This window comes from Sinohyriopsis cumingii, chromosome 6, assembly GCF_028554795.1.
Source record: "Sinohyriopsis cumingii isolate HCF-2022 chromosome 6, ASM2855479v2, whole genome shotgun sequence".
NCBI classification, from domain to species: Eukaryota; Metazoa; Mollusca; class Bivalvia; order Unionida; family Unionidae; genus Sinohyriopsis; species Sinohyriopsis cumingii.
Window position 1 is genome coordinate 148,610,275 of NC_142966.1, and position 20,670 is coordinate 148,630,944.

The window sequence follows — 20,670 nt, forward strand, 5'->3', positions numbered from 1 at the left end:
GAATATCAGACGAAAGACAGGTTTGTAACTAGAGTGGAAGTGGTAAATGTGGCAGTATTGTATATTTGACCGTGTACAATTATGGCTACAAACTGACAATCTATGAAACGACCAATTTCTACTGGGTATGAAACAACTTGGGTATGGACTAATCATAATATACTTTAACCTAATGAGCAAAAGCAAGTTGACACCTACTTATTTTTTTATTATCATGATCATTTCCCTCTTAGGCTTTCTGATTATAAGTTAAGAGTACAAATATTTTCCTTAGAATATATTTTCCAGAGAGATCCTTAGCTACACAGAATACCATGGTCCATCAGATTTATGTGGCTGACTGTTTATCAATGAAGTTCCCTATGATTACATGATAGATACTGGCTAATAACAAACTTTAGTATGGACATGGTCGGTTTTACATTAAGCAATTGTGAGATTCACTCCAATTTCTTAAAATTCACGCCAAAAAATCTAAGTAACCTAATGCATAAATAACAAACCATATATTTAATTGTTCCATAATCCTTTCCATATTACCCCGTCCTCCCTCCCCCCCCCCCAAAAAAAAAATCCAACAAAAATGAAATTTCCGAGTAGAATATTTTAATATATAACTTCCGAAGATTGGCATCTTCCCAGTTTAACTGATCTGATTAAATGACTGGGTTGTGGGTTTTTTTATTTTTTATAACGTGTTTTTTGTTTTTTTTTCAATAAATTTAGTTGACGTGAAGCTCATGCTATTTCTGATACAAGCACATTTTTTAAAACATTACTAAACTACAAAAAGCATTTCAGATAAGAAAGAACTTTTTCATAAAATATAGACTAAAAAATATCAAAGAAAGTGATAAAGAACATAAAAAGCACGTTCAGGAAAATACAAAAAGGAAATGTAAAAACGAAACTACACTGCCCAAATCTATTTTAAAAAAATATACATTTACTTACCTTCAAGTTGCGCGCTGGACGCTCCAAGTAGACATAAAACAAATAAAAATGTAATTCCCATTGTGAACATGAATTATTCTCCGCGAGATGTTTCAATCCACGAAGTTACCCACTGAACGACAACAAGCGTCAACAGCAGAATTGATTGCACCAAACAGATCTGCTACAGCACAAACTGCAGAAAACTACTTTTTTAAAAGTCTGTAAATTAACATTGTTAAATCTTAAAAACAACTAGTACAAAGTTTGATCCTTTCCGAACCATCTTTGTTAAGTTGTTAACTTCATAAGTTTGCGATGATCAACAACTGACTGTATGCGTCATACTGCCATGAAGTGCGGGCATCTCTTGGACTTAGATGGTGGGGAGGGAGTTCCTGTCTGACATTGAATGTGATATTTGAGTATACCACTTCCCTCGATACTTCAACTATTCAATTGCATATTATCATACATCTTTGGTGAAAAAGAATATAACTGATTTGAAAAATTGTAAACATTATTTATACACTTTTATAAATAAATATATTGAATTTGATAAGAAAAACTTCTTGGACTTAGTTTATTTGCAAAACCGTGTGGATTATAGAACAGCTGAGGGAAATCCTCAATGACGTCTACAACGGAAGTGGAGTTAAACGGTTCGAACATAGTTTTTATCCTTTCGTAAAAAGCTGCACAACTATGGTCGTTTCTCCGAAGTTAAAGAGCTATTAAAATTACTTCTTACACATTGCTAATATTAAAATGTAATATCTTTATCCTCTTTTAGCTTTTAAAAAAATAGTATTTGTCAAGGATGTGGTATCATATAATTACAATCGCATACATTTGACATTGACACCGTAGAGAACAGCCATGGTAAGTGTACATGATTGCAAAAAAAAAAGAAAATATATTATATTACTTAACAGTTTAATATAGATATATCAATCAAATCTGAGGTCCCAGTGTATTGCATGCGTCTTTTTTATTGCCTCATGAAAGTATAGATCTTAGAACGTTTGGATAGATATTTTCTTCCATGGTTCATACACTTCATTGAAAAGTGATTGTCATGCTTGTAAGCTACCACCCACCCCCTATTTATTTGTTTTGCTTTTAGTTCAGGAAAAAAGGGACCATTTTCCAATATAGGCAATATACGTTGATTACATCACAGGCACTTGATTATCTGGAAACTAATGTGTACACTCACCATATATGGTGAGTGTACACATTAGTTTCCACGGAATCAAGAGCCAGTGGATTACACAGATAAATTTATTGAGAGTCTGTTAAGTTTTATTGTTTGATAGACAAACTGTACACAATATCATTTTGTTTTTGGTGGGTTTTTCTTGCAAATGTTTAATTTGCCATAGTATGATGGCTGTATTTAGTTATTATGTTTTCAGCAACAAAAATGTTCACAGAATATAAGTTTTCAGAAAATAATATATAATATTCATTTCCATTACAGTAGAGTTTATGCTGTTAATCACATGATCAGGTAATATCAAATAAAATGTTATGTAATCCAACTTAAGGAATTCATTTAAAACTTATTGACCACTGAAGCCTGATATCATAGAAGAAACCTAGGGGTAGACAAATGTTGAAAACCTATCATTTATTTCACTTGACAGCCAACATTAACTACTCAATCTAATCAGTCTAAGATGAAATAAATAAAGATAATATAATAAATTCCATTTTGGGGGAAATGTTATCTTGGTTCCATCTCCTATCTGCTAGTTGACCACCCCTGCCCAGAAACTTATCCATTTTTTATGTTCATTTGAGTTTATGCCCTTAAAATTCATGATTTCATAAAGTCTGACTATATTTAATCCAGTGTCATCATGTGGGATGTTTTGTTTAAACATCACCCGGGTTATGGGATTAGTAGCAGCCTACCTTCAAATACAGGAACATTGATTCTCCAGTATTTCTACGACTGGCTGATTCACCATGTCCCTTCATCAGGATCTGTTTCGCTCTTGGTCCACCGTAACTCAGTTGGGTCTCCTGCCCAGTGTCGAGAAGTTGGAACTTGTTCCATCAGAGGACTTTTTTTTACATGGGGATGAACTTCCTCATGTACCAAAACTTGGTCTGGGTTCCCCTGGATGGGGAAGATCAAATCCTGGCTCACCTAGAGATGCAACAAGCAAAAACGTTTTTATCTGCTCACCTTTATCTGTCCCTACTTGGAACATTGAATGTCTCTGCTGAATTGGTTCCTTTAAGACATCTTCACATGCGTTTTCTACAGTTCCTCCTTCTGGCAAGGTGGAAACCACACAGAGATCCTCTACCAACCCCAATCCCTCTAAGACCAGTTTTTCACCACCATTTGCTTTGGTGGATGAATCGAGACAGATTCCTGATGGTGGTCCCCATAAACCCGATCCCTATTCTGTTCACAGATGCATCAGATTCAGGCTAGGGAGCCTATTTAGAGCCAGAGGGCATAATTCTCCACAGTTCCTGGACTCTGGCTGAATTGCCTCTCCACATCAACAACCTAGAAATGAAAACAGTATTGCATGGTTGCGTCGACCTAATAAGGGGCCGATGTGTCATGGTCTCCTCAGACAACACATCCTTTGTAGCCTACCTATGAGTTTGCCACATTCCGAGCAAGATGAGCATATTAATGGACAGCCTGCCCAGAACAGACCAAGCTGTACTCACAGAATGGTCCCTTCATCATTCAGTAACAGAGTCCCTATTATCCCTTTGGGGAAGACCTCTAGTGAACCTGTTTGCAACCAAGCTCAATAAGAAACTTCCCTGTTACATGTCTCCTGTCTTGGATCAGAAAGCATGGGCAGTCAATGCATTCATCTTCCAGTGGGATTGCCTATTCGCAGATGCTGTCCCACCTTTCCGACTGCTACCACAAGTTCTGCAAAGAGTAAGAACGTCCATTGCTTGGATCATTCTCATTGCCCCATTGTGGCCCCAATGACCATGGTTCAGTGATCTCCTAGACCTCTTGATAGATCGACCCAGGTCTCTACCACACAGGAGGGATCTCCTGTCACAAAAACACCACGGATTCCCCCGCAACAGCACAGACGTTCACCACCTTCATGCCTGCTCATCTCAAGCGATCTCTCTGCCAGAACAAGTTTTTGGACAGAGCCATGAACTGCATCATTCACGCCAGGAGAGCTTCTGTATGCAAAGTTTATGATGCCAGGTGGAGAATCTTCTGTGATTGATGTGGTAGGAAACATGTTGATCCTATCTGCCTTCTGTAACTTCCGTTGCTGATTTCCTTTTGTTCCTTTTGTTTGTATCAATGATTGAAAGATGTTTTTGTATTGAACTTAAGTTGTCAGGATTTTCCATGTTCCTCTACATTACTGCCTGGCCTGGTGTATTTGGCTGTACCTTAAATTATTTTGTATCATGATCTGTACTTGGGTTCCCTTTCTTAGACACAAAATGTTTACATCCACACACACAAAACCTACACTCACAAATATTGTACATAAAGATCCACTTGTATACAAAACCCCAAGGTTTTTAAATTGCTTACAGTCTGTTTATTTGTTGAAAGCAAAGAAAATGTATCTTCCAAAAGTTGACAATAGGGCCCACTTTTTCATAAACTCGTCACTTAATTTAGTCACTTTTACGACCTATTTTTCCAATCTTTTGTTACTTCCTCATTCAGTCACCATCTAGGAGCTCTGGCAAAGAATTTAGTAATGGCAAGAACTATATTAGACAATGTAAAGGGTGGTCGGTTTCCCCCTCTATGGTGCAACCCTTGGTAGATCAGCATCTAATGATGCCAAATTGCCAAATGAAGATTTTTTTGTGATTGTTATAGTAGAAACAGGCTAATTCTAGCTGTCCCTATGAGTGCAGTGGCTGATTTCCTTTTCTTCCTTTTCAAAGAAAAATAATGTTCATTTTCTGCTGTTAAGGGCAATTCGCATCCCTTTGCAACACTCTCAGATTTTCTCAAGGCCCTGCCATTGGGACAGATTCTCACTTAGCCAACCTGAACTGTAAAGACCAGTGTGACACTAATGATTAAATGGAATCTGTTTTTAGTCTTGTGGTCTCGTAATAAAGCCACCCCACCCCCCTGAACCTTTTGGATGAAGATTCCTTTGAGTACCTTACCCACAGAACAGTTGTTTTGCTAGCCTTAGTGTCCTTTAGATAGAGGAATGAGCTTCATTCCCTATCTATAAAGCTGATCTGTATCAGGTTCAATGGGAATTAGTTTATCTCCTTTGTCAGACAGGTCTTTAAAGCAGAATACCAGCTTCCATCAGTTGCTCCACTCCCGACTGAGATCCCTAGTTTCAGTCGTATTTGTGCTGGGAATAATCAGGGTAGACTTTTATATCCAGTTAGGGCTTTATATTTTTATTTTTCAGCCTCAAAATGGAGATGGAAGTATTATACTGTATTATCAAAATTAGTTTACCCCCACCCACCCCAAAGTACTTTTTAAATAATACAGTAACTAATTTTACCACATATGTGATTCTTTGGATTTATTCTAAATGAATTTAAAGATTGTGATTTTTTAAATCTGAAATATATATCATTTGAAACAAATAACATGGTGTGTATTCTTTAAAAACAATTTCCTATTGCAATTGTATGTCTTAATTTTTCTCCTGGACAAAAGCTTTAATTGAATGGAGACATTTAAAGGTCAGGTACATGGTTCATTATAGAGCCTGTTTTTGTACATCTGTTGCAATAAAACTGTCACTGACCAGGCCATGGTGATATATACAAATTGTCAGTCATGCATATTTGAGTGTGCCTTCAATGAACATTGTCTCAACAAATGACACAGATGAGTTGATATTGTTCTGGTCAAGTATAGGACATAATACCTGGACCTGTTAAATGGATACGTCCTAAAGAATGAAGCAGGACACGAGAGCAAATGATGCCATTGTCTACTAATGATAAAAGCAAACTAAATTGTTTGCAATTTTAGTAATGTGCCACCAGTGAAACCCTGTTTTTTTAAAATGCAGTTTATATATAAAGAAATAGTTTGGGCTATATTTTGTGGATTTTGCTTATTTTTACCTTCAGTTTTCACCCTCAGTTTCATAGAACTAAAAAATATGTACTTATTCTATTTTCTTACAGGACTACTAGTTCCTCATTTAGTTCAAACTTTATCTTCCTAAACATTTTTAATTTTTATTTTACTTTTATTGAGAATTTTGCTTTTAATTTATACTCTTTAGCCAGAATTGTGCTGATTTGCCATTAAACCCTGTACATGTATGCATACAAAGATAAATAACCTATCATGGGCTGAAAAATGAATCCAACTAAACAACAGTCATACCTACCCATGTATGCATGTGTGGAGCAGGATAGAAAAAAATGCTCATTTTTGACCAGCCTTTTTTGTTCTCAAATAGCAATTCTCAACCTAAGATTGATTTATATATAGATTAAGTCATTGAGGGGAGGGGGATGATTGGTATACAGATAACTTTACTGATCTGATTCTGGTTTTGCAATTAATCAAAACCTTCAAAGATCACAAAAAGTTATGTATATTACTGCACTTCTTTTTGAGTAGATAATCCCAAATTATACTTACCAGGTCAACAAGTCCTAATACCAAGAAGTATCATTTTTAAAAAGTCTTTGGTATGACTCAGCCAAGGTTAAACTAACCCATGACCTCCCCCATGCAAGGATGATACTCTAACCACTTAAGCCAACTGAGTAGTCAATTTATTTTTGTACATACGTTACTTTTTCACTGTTGCAGTAATTCAGTATTTCCATGAGCACAGAACATACAGAAATTCCTGAGTAATCTTGTTATGAATTTGCAAAGTTCTTTTTAGAAAATATTTGTTTTTATCACAAATTAAATTAGAATATTACAATATAATTATATTCATGAACATTTAGTCACATATTTTGACATGTGTCAAATATGGAACCCGGCAGCCTATTTTAATTTTCTGAAAGATATTCAGTCCTTATCTTTGCTATGTACTAGCCTATGTTAATGTGTTAAGTGCATGTGTTCTTTAGCAAGAGCAAAATCGGAGAGCATTTTTTTTTCCTGTTTGAATTTTGCATAACTTAGTCCACTAAATATTTTGTCGTTTTTAAACAACTTTCTTTTATATTTGCTAACTGTATATGATAAATATCTTGCCCTGATGTTGGCATCCCACTCATTTTCTCAACCTATTAGATGAACAGTGCAGCTAGTAAATTTAAGGACTTCTTTGCTGACACTTCCTGTTGTTTATCGAAAAGCTTGTAATGTCAGCACCATGTTTTTTTACAGGGTGTGCACTGGAGTGTAAGCTTAATCCTCCTGCTTTAGATACAGCTTTTAGATGACAATTTAAAAACAATTTAAAAACAATAAGCTATAAGAATATGATAATTTAAGGGGGGGTGCTGCAATAGTTGTTTTCTTTTAATGATATAATATGCAAGGATGACAAGGGGGTATAACCAAGGAAATATCCCCGGGGCTCAAGCCCATAACAATACTTTTTAATTTTATAAAAGAATTTTGTTTGTTTGAACAAGAACTGGGAGAGGCCCGGGTGTTTCTTACCCCAGAGTCTGTGATCGCACTCTACCGCCCTAATAATATGGTGTTAGTTTTGTTTTATTTCAGAGTAAGATAGTTCTTCTGGCCATGTGGGAGCTACAGATGTAAAATAAAATTCTAGGCCTCTGGGCCAGAAAATTGTTGACTTCTAATATAATTGCAGTATACCATGGTACGTATCACTCTGTGTTCAAACATACTGTGGTATAGCAAGGTACAAACTTTTTTCTTGTACCCAGTTTGTGTGTATGCCTGTGTGTGTGCATTAAAATTGCTCTAAATTTCTTGGTACCTTGACCTTTTGGCCATATTAACTGAGAACTTATTACAACTGAAATCCTTTGCATCCTGCTGAACAAAGATCCAACAAGATTATTATCTAATGAAGAATGTTTGGCTACAGCTATTTCAACAATGTCAAGATGGATACATGTGTTCCCTGTGTAAATAGATTTTACCTTTGAGAGGGTTTAATTTTTCTCAAAGCCTAAAATATCACAAAGTTTGAAAGAGATGTAAATATCATTATCATACAATAAGGATTCAGACAGGAAATTGGTACCATATACACTGGTATAAAAGACCAACCTAAATGCAATTTGTGTCTTTTAGTCCTTTTCTTTTTTCACCAGTCAAAGCTGTGGTAATCATTGATACCATCCAGTGTGATAAATCTATGTAAATAATAAGCTGATAAATATATCGGAGTAATATATTACACACTGTAAACTTGTATCAATCTTCATGTTCTTTAAAAAGGCACAGTTTCAAGTTGTTGTTGTTGTGGGGTTTAACGCCATTTTTCAGCACGATAGGCTATACATGGCGGCCAGTATTAATGGTGGAGAAAGAACCCGGAAAACCCCGGAAAGAACCACCGACCCACGAGAAGCTACTGGCAAGCTTTCTCACATGCCCACATTGGCTGAATCTTAGACTCGAACCGCCGCAGACAGAGGTGAGATGGCAGTGATCCGTAACGAAGAGCGCTTTAGACCACTCGGCCACTCAGGGCCCCAGTTTCAAGTTAATATTCAGAAGTCTGTAAAGTATTTACCATAAAAGTTTGATTAGGTTTCTGGGATTTAATGCCATTTTTCAGCACATGGTAGGCTATGGGAGATAGTATATTTACTGAAAGAAGAACCTGGGAAGACCACAGAAAGAACTCCAACCAATGGAACATTTCTGGCAAGCTTTCACACATACCCTAGTTGCTTGAGCCAAAACCCAAACTTGCATGGACAAGTGAATGTCTGTAAAAAGGAGTGCCATAGATCACCAAGACAACCTGGGATCTCATATTTGCCAATCAAATGAACATACTGTTGCTGCATGGTTCTTGTAGCCCAGTTTAGTTGGCAATATTCAAAAGAGTATTGATATTACAGATACATGTATTAAGGTGTTTTTTATTTTGTTCCCACTTTTTTTTAAAGGAACCTGAAAAGGACCATTCATTAAGTGCATGCATTCGGGGAGTGCATGTCCATGTTCTGCAATAAAGTTATGTATTATTACTTTCATGATTATTACATTAAGATTACCCATATACACTGTGTAATTGCTTATAAGTTATGTATTATTACTTTAATGATTATTACATTATGATTACCCATATACACTGTATCCTTGCTTATAAGTTAGGGCCAGCTGCAGACTACATAGACTCAGAAATGCCATCACATAATAAGTTTATTTTAGAGCTGGGTACCATGAACAATTTTGTACCACTGTATTTCTGAACATACGTAATACATGCCATGGTATATTTCAGTAATATTAAGGACCAATATTTTGCATGTTCTTTGGAAGGGGCAGGACACCTTTTTGTTTAATTTCCATTTGTCAATAGCTGAAAAATGTCTTGCTCAGATTGATAGCAAATTAACACTGTATTATGTCAATGATGTTGTTTGGAAAAAAATATTAATTATCTTGAGATAAAAAAAGAAAATAACATTCCCTCCTTCCTGAAAATGAAATGGCCAGTATCTTACAGTGGGTGAATTTGCTGTGTGTATCTTAATTGTTGTGTAAGTTGTAATCTAGAAGCAGTAACTAAGATGATTAAGCCTACATGAAAGCTAATATTATGAAAGACATCTTGCTGATATTAAAGAGATTATTGATGAAAACAGCCCATGCTGAAGCATACAATTTTCTAGCTGCACTATTGTTATAATAGGCAGGGAAACTTGGAGTACGATTCCAAGATATTTATCAGGGAGGGACACTAAACATAAAAAATTCTTATTCCACATCAAGAAAATATTTAATGGACTTGAAAAATTATGTAAAGTTCAGATTGAAAATCATAGGAAGTTTTGCAGTCTTACAGAGGAATACTTGTACACTGTACTTGGCACGTTCACATATGCTAGTAAATAACTACTGGTAAATGGTGATGTAACATCATCCTCTTAGTAAGAGTGGTAGTTCATTGGATTTGGCTGGCATTATCTAGGGGATGACCTTCCTCAATTTTATAGCTCGGTCTGAGTGGATAGGTAGAATATCAACAGAAAACTGAGCAAGACTATTGGGAAGAAATAATGCAATGCGAGCCCCCTTCGACAAGAAAATAACAAAATTTAATCAATAACAATAGCGGCAACTCCAGTTCAATCTAAGTAATGTCAACAGAATTAAATAGCAACGACTAATTTGGATTTATTTCATCATAATAATGAGTGGTGAAAAGAGTGCAATGTCCACGACTGATTGCATCACCTTCCTCTTGTGACCTTCGTATCATGTCTTCCTTTTCTCTAGTCTTCCTATTCTAAATGGTTCATCTCTTCCTGGACCTTCTAGTCCTTTATTCTGAACACGTCATATATTTCTGGACTTCTGACTTTGGACTGTCCTGTCTCTGCCAGAAAGCGGTTTCCTTAAAGGACAGCATTACCCCTAAATCTCTATAGATATAACTTTCTATACATACATAAAATTTCCTCACTTACATTACTCAGAAGCATAAGTAGCTATCTAAACATTGCATAAATTCTGACTTAATTTGATAGATCATCGCTCTCGTTTCACAGCGACCGACCATAAATTAACATGTGAGCATTGTATCTACCATTACCAAATCTCTTTACATATGCTACCACATGGTCAATTACTATCACATGAAATTTAAAAAATTCTACCTCACAGCAATCCCTAACCTACAAGATTATTTAAAACATTACAAAATCTGATATAGCATGTGATTATGGTTAACCCATGATAATCAGTATCGTCCTAACAGACAAAGGAAATGATTTCATATGACCCTATGAAATACTACATATATGAAAATTTGGATCGCATGCAATCCGTCAATTCTGTCAATGAACTAGTAACTGTAAAATTAAAGAGATAACTTGCATAACAACTCTTGCATCAACAGATTTCCATGAAATTGAATAAGCGATACATAATATGGATCATGGTAATATCAAACACTTTTGTATAAAACAAATAATCAAAAATAGAAAATTACGTGAAAAATTTTAATTGCATACCTTAATGCTGTTCTCTTTCATAAATAATGTGTCCTAACACTAAAATCTGTCTTTTACAAGACAGCCACTTGGTCCCCTTTCTTGTTTAACGAGGAAAGCACTATTCTTTTTAGGCTTCCTCGGGACCAAACTTTGCCTCTCTCAGGAACTTTCAGACTAAATAATTTTGTGGCCTAGTGGTTAGAGCGTCCGCCTCGGAAGCGGAAGGTCGTGGGTTTGATCCCTGGCCGAGTCATACCAAAGACTTACAAAAAACTTACTAACAACTGCCTCGCTAGGTGCTCAGCATTAAGAGGTTAGTGTTAGGACTGGTCGGCCTGGTGTCAGGATAATGTGACTGGGTGGGACATCATGCTACGTGTCTGCGGCATGATGCCCCAGTGCTAGACATCGCTTTAAACTGCCACACTGTAGACAACGTAACAGTATGACTGAAAAATTATTAAAGCTACGTTAAAAATCCTCATCACACACACACTAAATAATTTTGACCAAGGTCATCACTTTTAAATTCACATTACTTCCAAAGTGTATACCTTAATTTACTCTGACCAATTATACGTAGTGGTTCCTCAATTCTTCCCCAAGATAATCATTTCTTTTGTCGGATTTTGGGCAGCCTAGAATATCTGACCCATGTTGCAATCAACTTCCCTTTGAAAATGACTATTTGACGTGGGTTCCTATCAAACAGTTATGGTTGGTAGCTCAAATGTTTACTTTCTCAGGACAGCGTTGTAATGCCCTGGTCAAATCTCAATGAGCCATGGATGTTAGCCTTTCAAGTTTAACACTGACATGGCGGGGGGGGGGAGAAGAAAGGTCAAAGTGACCCTTCACAAAGACTTTTCTCACTTAAATGTAACACAATTTTAATGCTCAATGCATTCAACCTTAAGGTTCAATACTATTTAAAATTTGACACTACACATGACCTCCATTGTTTGTTTACTTTGTTGTGTTTAATTCAAACTTTTCAGAAAGTTGGATTTGGCCTAACGTGTATCAAACTGTTCATTTGGACAGCACTTTGGCACATGTGACACATCAAACATGAGTATAAAGGATATAAATATAATTTTTTAACATTCACCATAAGTTTGTGACAGGTACAACAAATACAACTGTTTTGTTAAGAAATCGATAATGTTTTAAACTATTTTGTCATGAATAATGAAAACACACTGTTAATATCACCAATGTCATAACCAGATACCTTGGGAATTTTCATACATTCCTTACTGACGAAAATTACTTATATACCAGTACCATGAAAAGTATCATGGTATGTACCACTGGAAATAAATAAGCGGCAAACCAATATACAGGTAATAATATGCATCTCTAGAGTATATGGTATTATAACCTTACTGTAGAAATGGCCTATGGCATATCAGTCAACTGCTTGTCAATAATCCCAATGGGCTTCAGCCAAAATTGTTCTGGGATAGGTGTGAGTCAAGACACAGGCAATAAAACCTTGTTTGACCATATCTGTCAGGTGCTCTGAGACTTAGATGATGGGCACTGTATAACATTTAAGATTCAACCAGTCATAAATATTTCTCATCCAAATATCATGAAATTTTCTGTAAGTACAAATAATTCATATACTGTTATTTGATCAAGGAATTATTACTTCATTGGGGAGATCAGTTTATGAAATCAGTTAATTGAATGAGGTTACAGGGTAATTGAAAGAGGTTACAGGATAATAGTTTTAGGATTCTAATCCATGGGTTGAAAATACATGTTGGTAAGCATTGGAGATAGATGGAAGATGTGAAATGCATGTAATCAAGAAAATTGTCTGTGTGACATGCTACAGAATCATGTTGTCCTTTCAGGCAGAGTTTCTTATTCACATGAAGTCATTGATGTAGGCAAGTAATTATGGTTAAGTGGGGGTGGGGGGTGAGAGTAAAATACCCCAAGAGAAGGAAAACCTGTGCAATATGACATACTAATGATAAATCTTTGGCAAAAATCATAATCCCTGTAATCCCTTAGGAATTAGATCTTCATTTCGGGGATCTTCCTAATTATTTGACAAAATTAGTACTTGGTGTGTCAGACTTTGATGCAGTGTGACAGAATTTTAGTTATTTTGGGGCCATTTGCTTTAGACTGACAGGATGAGCTAGGATCAGATTTAGTCTCAAGTTTTTGTTGAGACAGTATTTAGAGATTGCAGTACAAAGGTGTCACTTTTCTGAGGGTGGTATTTGCAGGGATTAGGTGAACGCTTTCTAGAAAGATTCTTTGTTACTAGTTAAAGTTTGCAATTCATGTTCTACAGTGTTGTCCGTGGAACAAACGTCAGTGCAGGGTGCTGGTTGCCAGGGGGAGGGTGTTTAAGGCATATTATAGTGTCTTCTGATTATATTTAAGATATTTTCCCCACAAGTGAACATAGTCGACCAATTGATGCCCAGAAACGACATGTAAAATATTGCTATATGTCATGCATTTAGCTATCATAAACTGAAGATAGGGTAGCCACCAAAGATGGCAGGGTCTGTAAATTGAGGGCAGGGCAGACCCAACCAAGGACAGGGTAAACGACTGGAAAATGAATGATGCCACTTTAAGACTAAGGGAATACCCCATATTGATGTAAATGAACTTGTCTGAACCTGAAAAATAAAATCCCATAAAGGTTAAATTCTGAGTTCTTTGGGGGTTTTGTTGTTTAATTGGGAGACACCATTATGTCTTCAGATCTCTGTGCAGATGACATAAAATTTTCAAATACCAAAAACTCAAAGAATGAACTGGAAATTTCTTTGCATGTTACCCTAAACAAAACAGTGTACGAGCATTGGCATGATACTTAATAATGAGAAAACTAATATTACTCAACTCATATAGTATGAAAGAACAAATCGTGATGGTGATGAACTGTGATTAAATTCGAAGAATATAGATTTCCAATTTGTTATGATATAGTACTGGGTGTTTTTGTAGATAATAATCTATGATGGATGGAACATATCAGTAATAATCTTAATTCAAGTTTATTGCTTCTCAGGCACATAAGCTATTTCATAACAGTTACATAATGTTTTGATTACTATGGCACATTGTAAGATGATTTATATTATGGCACATTGTAAGATGAGTTACATTATGGCACATTGTAAGATGTGTTACATTATGGCACATTGTAATATGAGTTACATTATGGCACATTGTAAGATGTGTTACATTTTGGCACATTGTAAGATGATTTACATTTTGGCACATTGTAAGATGATTTACATTATGGCACATTGTAAGATGTGTTACATTATTACACATTGTAAATGATTTATATTATGGCACATTGTAAGATGATTTACATTATGACACATTGTAAGATGATTTACATTATGGCACATTGTAAGATGTGTTACATTATGGCACATTGTAAATGATTTATATTATGGCACATTGTAAGATGATTTACATTATGGCACATTGTAAATGATTTACATTATGACACATTGTAAGATGATTTACATTATGGCACATTGTAAGATGGGTTTCATTATGGCACATTGTAAGATGTGTAACATTTTGGCACATTGTAAGATGATTTACATTTTGGCACATTGTAAGATGAGTTTCATTATGGCACATTGTAAGATGTGTTACATTATGGCACATTGTAAGATGATTTACATTTTGGCACATTGTAAGATGATTTATATTATGGCACATTGTAAGATGATTTACATTATGACACATTGTAAGAATATTTACATTATGGCACATCTTAAGAAAAAATTACATTCATGTTGATATCAAATGGTTCAGGAAATGGGCAAAACTTGGCTCATAAATTAAACATTTGACCTCTGAAAGAACAAGTTCATTTAGTCCTTTAGAGAAAGCCAAGGTAATTTACATGATGGCCAATGCTGTACTATCATCTGTTTATGGTGATTCTTCCAGCAAATACAAAATGTTAACACTTCTCACCTGCGATCCATTTCTACAAAACAGTATAAAATTCTTAAACCAAATCATGAACTATTCAGATAAATTTTTCAGTACACATGAACTTTGCTCTCAAACAGTACACCAATATACAGATTAAAAATGACCACTCTATTTCTTTATTTCACGATCAGTACATATATATTCAGTGGCTCAGAGATGGTGTGTGTGTGTGTGTGTGTGTGTAAATATGTATGAATATGGTTATATAGTGACGTATTTGTGGATGATAAAAGAATATATACAATTCAGTGTGAATGAAAACAAATGTATCATTATGGCTCTTTGGTCTTAAATTAAGTAATAGAAAAGAGTGTAAATGAAGTGTTGTAAAATTCAATAAATAATTTATTTCTCTAGAATTCACAGGTGAAAATTGAAAAGAGAACTTACATTAATGTGAAATAAATTGTAAATAGTCCTAGAATTTCTAGCACTAGTCTTAATGAATAAAGTTATGAATAAAATTTGTGGTTTTTCAAATAAAATCCAATGCTGAAGATGTTGACATGTCTGTTGTGGCCTTTAGTCTTGAATTTACTAATGTACTAATTATGACCTGAAGTGTATTGATGTGCCAACAGTCTTCTGATGACTCACAATAATGTAATCATAGAGATCCTTGTTTGAATTCACTGTAATTCCAAGTTACGGTCTCTTTCCCAGAATATAATAGACGAGCACTTTGTATTTCCAGAGAATAATAATTTGAATAAATAATTGGGGCCCAAATCAAATACTGAACACAATGAATGATTCTGCTTCAAGATCCTACAGCATGAATAAATACTTTTTTTCCATAAACAGTATTATATATTAAAAACTAACACAAAAGAATAGCCTGGATGAGGGCCAAAAGTTTATTTCCAGAGCAATCTAAGTTTGAATTACTGGTAGAAGGACTAGTACTAAAATTATATTAAAGAACATGTTAAACATAATGTACTTGGCTCAGGCTAAGATAAAAATCTCAATATTTAGCTTATATTGACAGAGAATTATAAGCTTTGTCTTAGTTGTTTGCAGAATTTAAAGATAATTATTCTGGTCAGGTAGACAGTGAACTTGATTTTTGAACAAGGTCAGCTTCAAGGTATGATTTTACATTAACCACAGCATATAATGAATAAAAAAAACACTAATACACAAGGCAAATTAAATATACATAACAGTATTAATGAATGCCCTTTAATGATCTGTTTTGGCATCCGTCTTGCATGCTGTATGCAAAGGTGATTCATTACCATCAGTAGTTTGATGACAAAATAAGAAATTCACTACATACTATAGTTCTTTTTCTTCATGTACATATCATTTCTGGGGGAAAATCTCAAAACAGTATAATTCCAAGACCTATTTTTACGGATGTATTGAGTAAAAAAAAAAAGCACATTTGGAGTTGCACTCGCATGGCCATCCATAACTAGTTTTTGATGCAAGCATGTTCTTGCAGTCAGCAAAAGATACAAAAAAATAAAATGGAAAAAGTTTCCATTATTACCATTTATTTCAAGATGATAATGGTGTTTGTTTGTACAAGCTCTTGAGTATTCTGGGATGAACTTAGGTGCTTTAGTGCCAGCCATTTAATCGGGACGGCTCAGGGAACTTTATTTTTTCTTCTTCCAGCTATGGTATATAATTGCTCTTATTTGTTTTTACAGTTATTTTCACCAGATTACATTATGGGAAAAAAAGAAAGGTGGCAAATTTTTTCTGGCAAGGAGGTGAGGTGACAGAAATGTTTGGGTTTTTTTTCTCTTCTAAACAATATCCCTTCTCCCCTTCCATTTTGTTACACATAGTCTGTGCCTAACAAGAATAAATATGTACCTGGTCTGTAATGATATTTGCAGTAATATTACAAGTGGAGTTTAGATCCTGACTATTGCAGCAATTAAAGTAAGCAGACTACTTTGAATTAATGAAAGATGCCAAGTTGTTACCATGGAAACCTTTCTTGCACTTAAATTAAGCATACATGTTGTTACATGTACTTCTTTGAATGTTCACTTTTTATCCATTTATTTGTTTATGGAGATGGCATGTATTAACTTAACAGTTCAATATATGTTAGAAACACCTATCCTGCAAATGTCTTGGGATGTTCTGCATCCCTCACTTTACCCCAGTTTTATTCTATGGAGGCTGCTACTCTCTAGAAAATATTTTGGCTGTGTAATTTTATCAGGCTAATATTTTCTGAACTATAAATAGAACTAATAACCTGGTTATATGTACTGGTACAATATACACTCATGTACAAGTCAAGTCCAGCTGTAAACATAAAAGACCGACCCAGATCTGCCATAGCATAATGCAGCAACAGATCAGGGTCTGTGTTGTTTGTTCTGCTGATTACTTCTAACAAACTGTTTAGACCCAGATATGATAGAGCCAGTGCATTATGCAACAGCAGATTTGGGTCTGTGCTGTTTGCAGTTTGACTTGCCCTATATGTGAGTATATTTGGTACTTCATTATTTCTTTTTATTGTACAGTATGTGTTCATATGTATGATCGCCAGGCCTGACAAAATGTTTTCATTCCTACTTGACCTGCACAGCAGGAAGCAATGCTGACTGTCTATGTTATGATTTTATATGTATGTTAAGGAAAGTGTTGGTTGTCATTACATAAACACCACTTATTGAGGAATGTAGACCAAGTTCTTCCCTACCTTCAAGACAAGCTGATGAGCAGATTTCTTGAACCATGATGACATGTCAATAGATCAAACTGTCATGTTCTCCCAGACCACTCATACAAGTTCAGTCACATTTCACTGCATGGGTCAATGGTCATTTCAAGTAAACATGCATGAAACTCAATGGGATGTTAAATTCGAATTCATTACAAAAATTAAAAATTGTAAATATATGCATGAATTTGTTATACCTGACAGGAAATATAGATTTTGTACAAAAAATGTACAAGAACCCAGCTTTATTTGAGCATTTAATCAACCAAGATTTTTTAAATACACACACGCACACACACAGACTGCTCAGATGGCCAAGAGGTTTGAGCATCTGCCTCCGATGTGTTAGGTCGTGGTTCAAACCCCAACCAAGTCGTACCAAAGACATAAAAATGGTACTAACAGCTGACTCACTAGGCCTGGTGTCAGGATAATGTGCCTGGGTGGGACATAATGCTACATGTCTGCTGCATAATGCCCTGTTGCTAGACATCACTATAAACTGCCACACTGCAGACATAGCGATATGACTACAAAATTGTTAAAGCTATGTTAAAAATCCAAATCACACACACATGCACACACACACACACACACAAATGATCTGTAATCAGAGCAAAGATGACCAAACCCACTCATTAGCATAGGGCATAATTAAACTCAGAGTATTTTATGTTGACACTTAACCCATGGAAATCAGAGTTATGGTTTTTAAAGTAAAATGTTGAAGTATTGATGATTTTAATATGCAGTGTATATAATAGTCAAACTGCAAACTGCACAGACCCAGATCTGCTGTCACATAATGTGCTGGCAGATCTAGGTTAGTGCAGTTTGTTAGGAGCAATCAGTAGAACAAAAAATATAGACCCTGATCGGCAGGCACATTATTCTATGGCAGCTTATAAGCAAGTATATATGGTACATGCAGGGCCAGATTTGGGGCTTCCAGGTCCCTTAGCACTGAAAATATTGTGGTGCTGCCCTCCCCTACAAAATGTGAAACAAACAAAAAATACTAAAAGCTAAAAATATGAGAAAATAGCAGGGTTGCCATCATTCCAAATCAAAATACTCCTGCATGCAGATTGAAATGGCTGTATATAATTCATGCAGTTTTATCATCAACAGTTACTTTGAATTTTTTTCTGGCACCCTTGTAGGGCTGACGCCTTAATCATGTTTTTAGTGTGCTTAATGGGTAGTCCTGCACTGGGTATATGATATATAGTGGCAATCAGCAGTATGATAAATACCAGGTCTGAATATCCAAACTAGTCTGTGATGCCTATCACCTTTGCATGCAGTATGGTCAATTGGCCATTGGTGTCAGCATGTGTTCATCTTTGATTGGCATCAGTACATTAATCACCTTTATCCTTGTGAATTCTTCAATGCATAAAGAAATGTGGTTTTAATAAATAAGAATAGCATACACCATAATTAATGATCTTCCAGCAGTTATTCTTATCATATTTAAAAGTATATTATAAGAAATACATGCTGGCGGGTCTGTGGCCAAGCCTTGTTACACAGTCAAATCACCTTGAAAGATAATAAACCAATATTGGAAGCTTAGTGCTAAAAGTTCGTCACAGCCCCACACCCCTACTCAAATCTAAATAGATAATTATTACCAACCAAATAGGTGGCAATGCCTGACTGAGTATACAATATAACATAGTTTTGGTGTCTTTACCTGGGGAGAAAATACGGAAGGCAAAGTAGTTTTTAATTTAATAAATTAATAAATGTCCCAAACATAGTTTCAGAGTAAAAGAGGCTGATTTCAATCACCTACTATAATTTGCTGACCTGAATATACCCCCACCCCCATTTTATATTTGCAAATTTGTTGACCTAGTTTGCATAGCAAACACATCAATCAAATATATAGGAATAGGAAAAACAGAGAAAGTAGGCATTTAATTTTTTTTATTAAAACCTTTGAAATATAGTTATTAAAATATCTTCACAGAATCAAACTCCCAAAATGAGAAAATCGATGGCATAGTAAATAGATTTTAAAATTGGTCCCATATGGCATCATTTATTCATTTATTCAATTACTTTTGTTCAGTCCTAGACAGGTTTGTTGCATGAAGTGTATGCATTATCATTCAAATAATAAGCATGTTTCTACCAGTGCCTGTTTTCCAGCCTTGAATGAAACTCTTGATAGAGTTGTTTATGGTAGTATTAAACATCTTTTTTTATCAGTGCTGTACCAATCTGGTGGAAGGTCCACCTGATGTGTGCAGACACATTCTTATTTTCCAGGAAGCATCATTTTAATTGCACCCTTATAAATAACCTCCAGTTCAGGTCCATATCAAAACCGGCTAGATTTTATTGTAATAATTCCCAGATTTGTTTAGAAACCTTTGGATCAGTTCCAAATTACATAGATTTAAGAGTTAGTATCCATTGATAAGGTCTGACACTGTCAGCCCCCTTCCCTTTGCTGAAGTCAGTCATGACCCAAAGGGTCACATACTGTCAGTAAGAAACCCCTGATGCTGTGTGATAAATACCATATAACACAGTTAGGGGTGGTTTATCAAAAACATGATTACCCCAAACTGTGTTGTATCTTTTGTACATCAGCAGTATGACAAATATACTGTTGAATACCAGTACCATATTGTTTCTAATTTAGACTCTCCAGCATAAAACTTCATTGTCTGTAATCCCCATTGTTTAATATGAGAGTTGATGGAATTCGGTTGAGAGTGGTGCTTCAGAACAACAAATGTTTCAAGTAGTCCAGATTTCATATGATTTTTCCCACCTGATGCTAGATATTTTAACATTTTTTTATATGATGCAAGGTCATATGACGCTTCTATGAAAACATTGGAATTCACCAAAATTCATTGTATGGGCACAGAGTAGTTGCTTTATGCAGGGGTTTCCATAATGAAGTGACCTTGTATCTTCCTGAAATT

At 35.3% G+C, this 20,670-nt stretch overlaps 2 protein-coding genes across 6 annotated transcripts in view; one reads left to right on the forward strand and one right to left on the reverse strand.

The window, feature by feature from the left end:
- Positions 1-1,314, reverse strand: part of LOC149798239 (vascular endothelial growth factor receptor 1-like) — a 157,820-nt gene extending 156,506 nt beyond the window's left edge. For both annotated transcript variants that reach the window (XM_089963358.1, XM_089963357.1), the window contains exon 1: positions 955-1,314. In XM_089963358.1, the coding sequence (XP_089819484.1) occupies positions 955-1,024 (70 nt within the window). In that variant the 5' untranslated portion in view covers positions 1,025-1,314. The remainder of the gene's footprint in view (positions 1-954) is intronic.
- Positions 1,315-1,664: 350 nt separating this feature from the next.
- LOC149798240 (proteasome maturation protein-like) overlaps positions 1,665-20,670 on the forward strand; it is a 68,632-nt gene continuing 49,626 nt past the window's right edge. The window contains exon 1 of one of the 4 annotated variants that reach the window (XM_089963364.1): positions 1,665-1,815. In XM_089963364.1, coding sequence (XP_089819490.1) covers positions 1,813-1,815 — 3 coding nt within the window. In that variant the 5' untranslated portion in view covers positions 1,665-1,812. Of the gene's footprint in view, positions 1,816-1,994; positions 2,018-7,677; positions 7,701-16,691; positions 16,749-20,670 lie in introns of those variants that run through there. The other 3 variants (XM_089963363.1, XM_089963365.1, XM_089963362.1) reach the window with 3 other exon arrangements.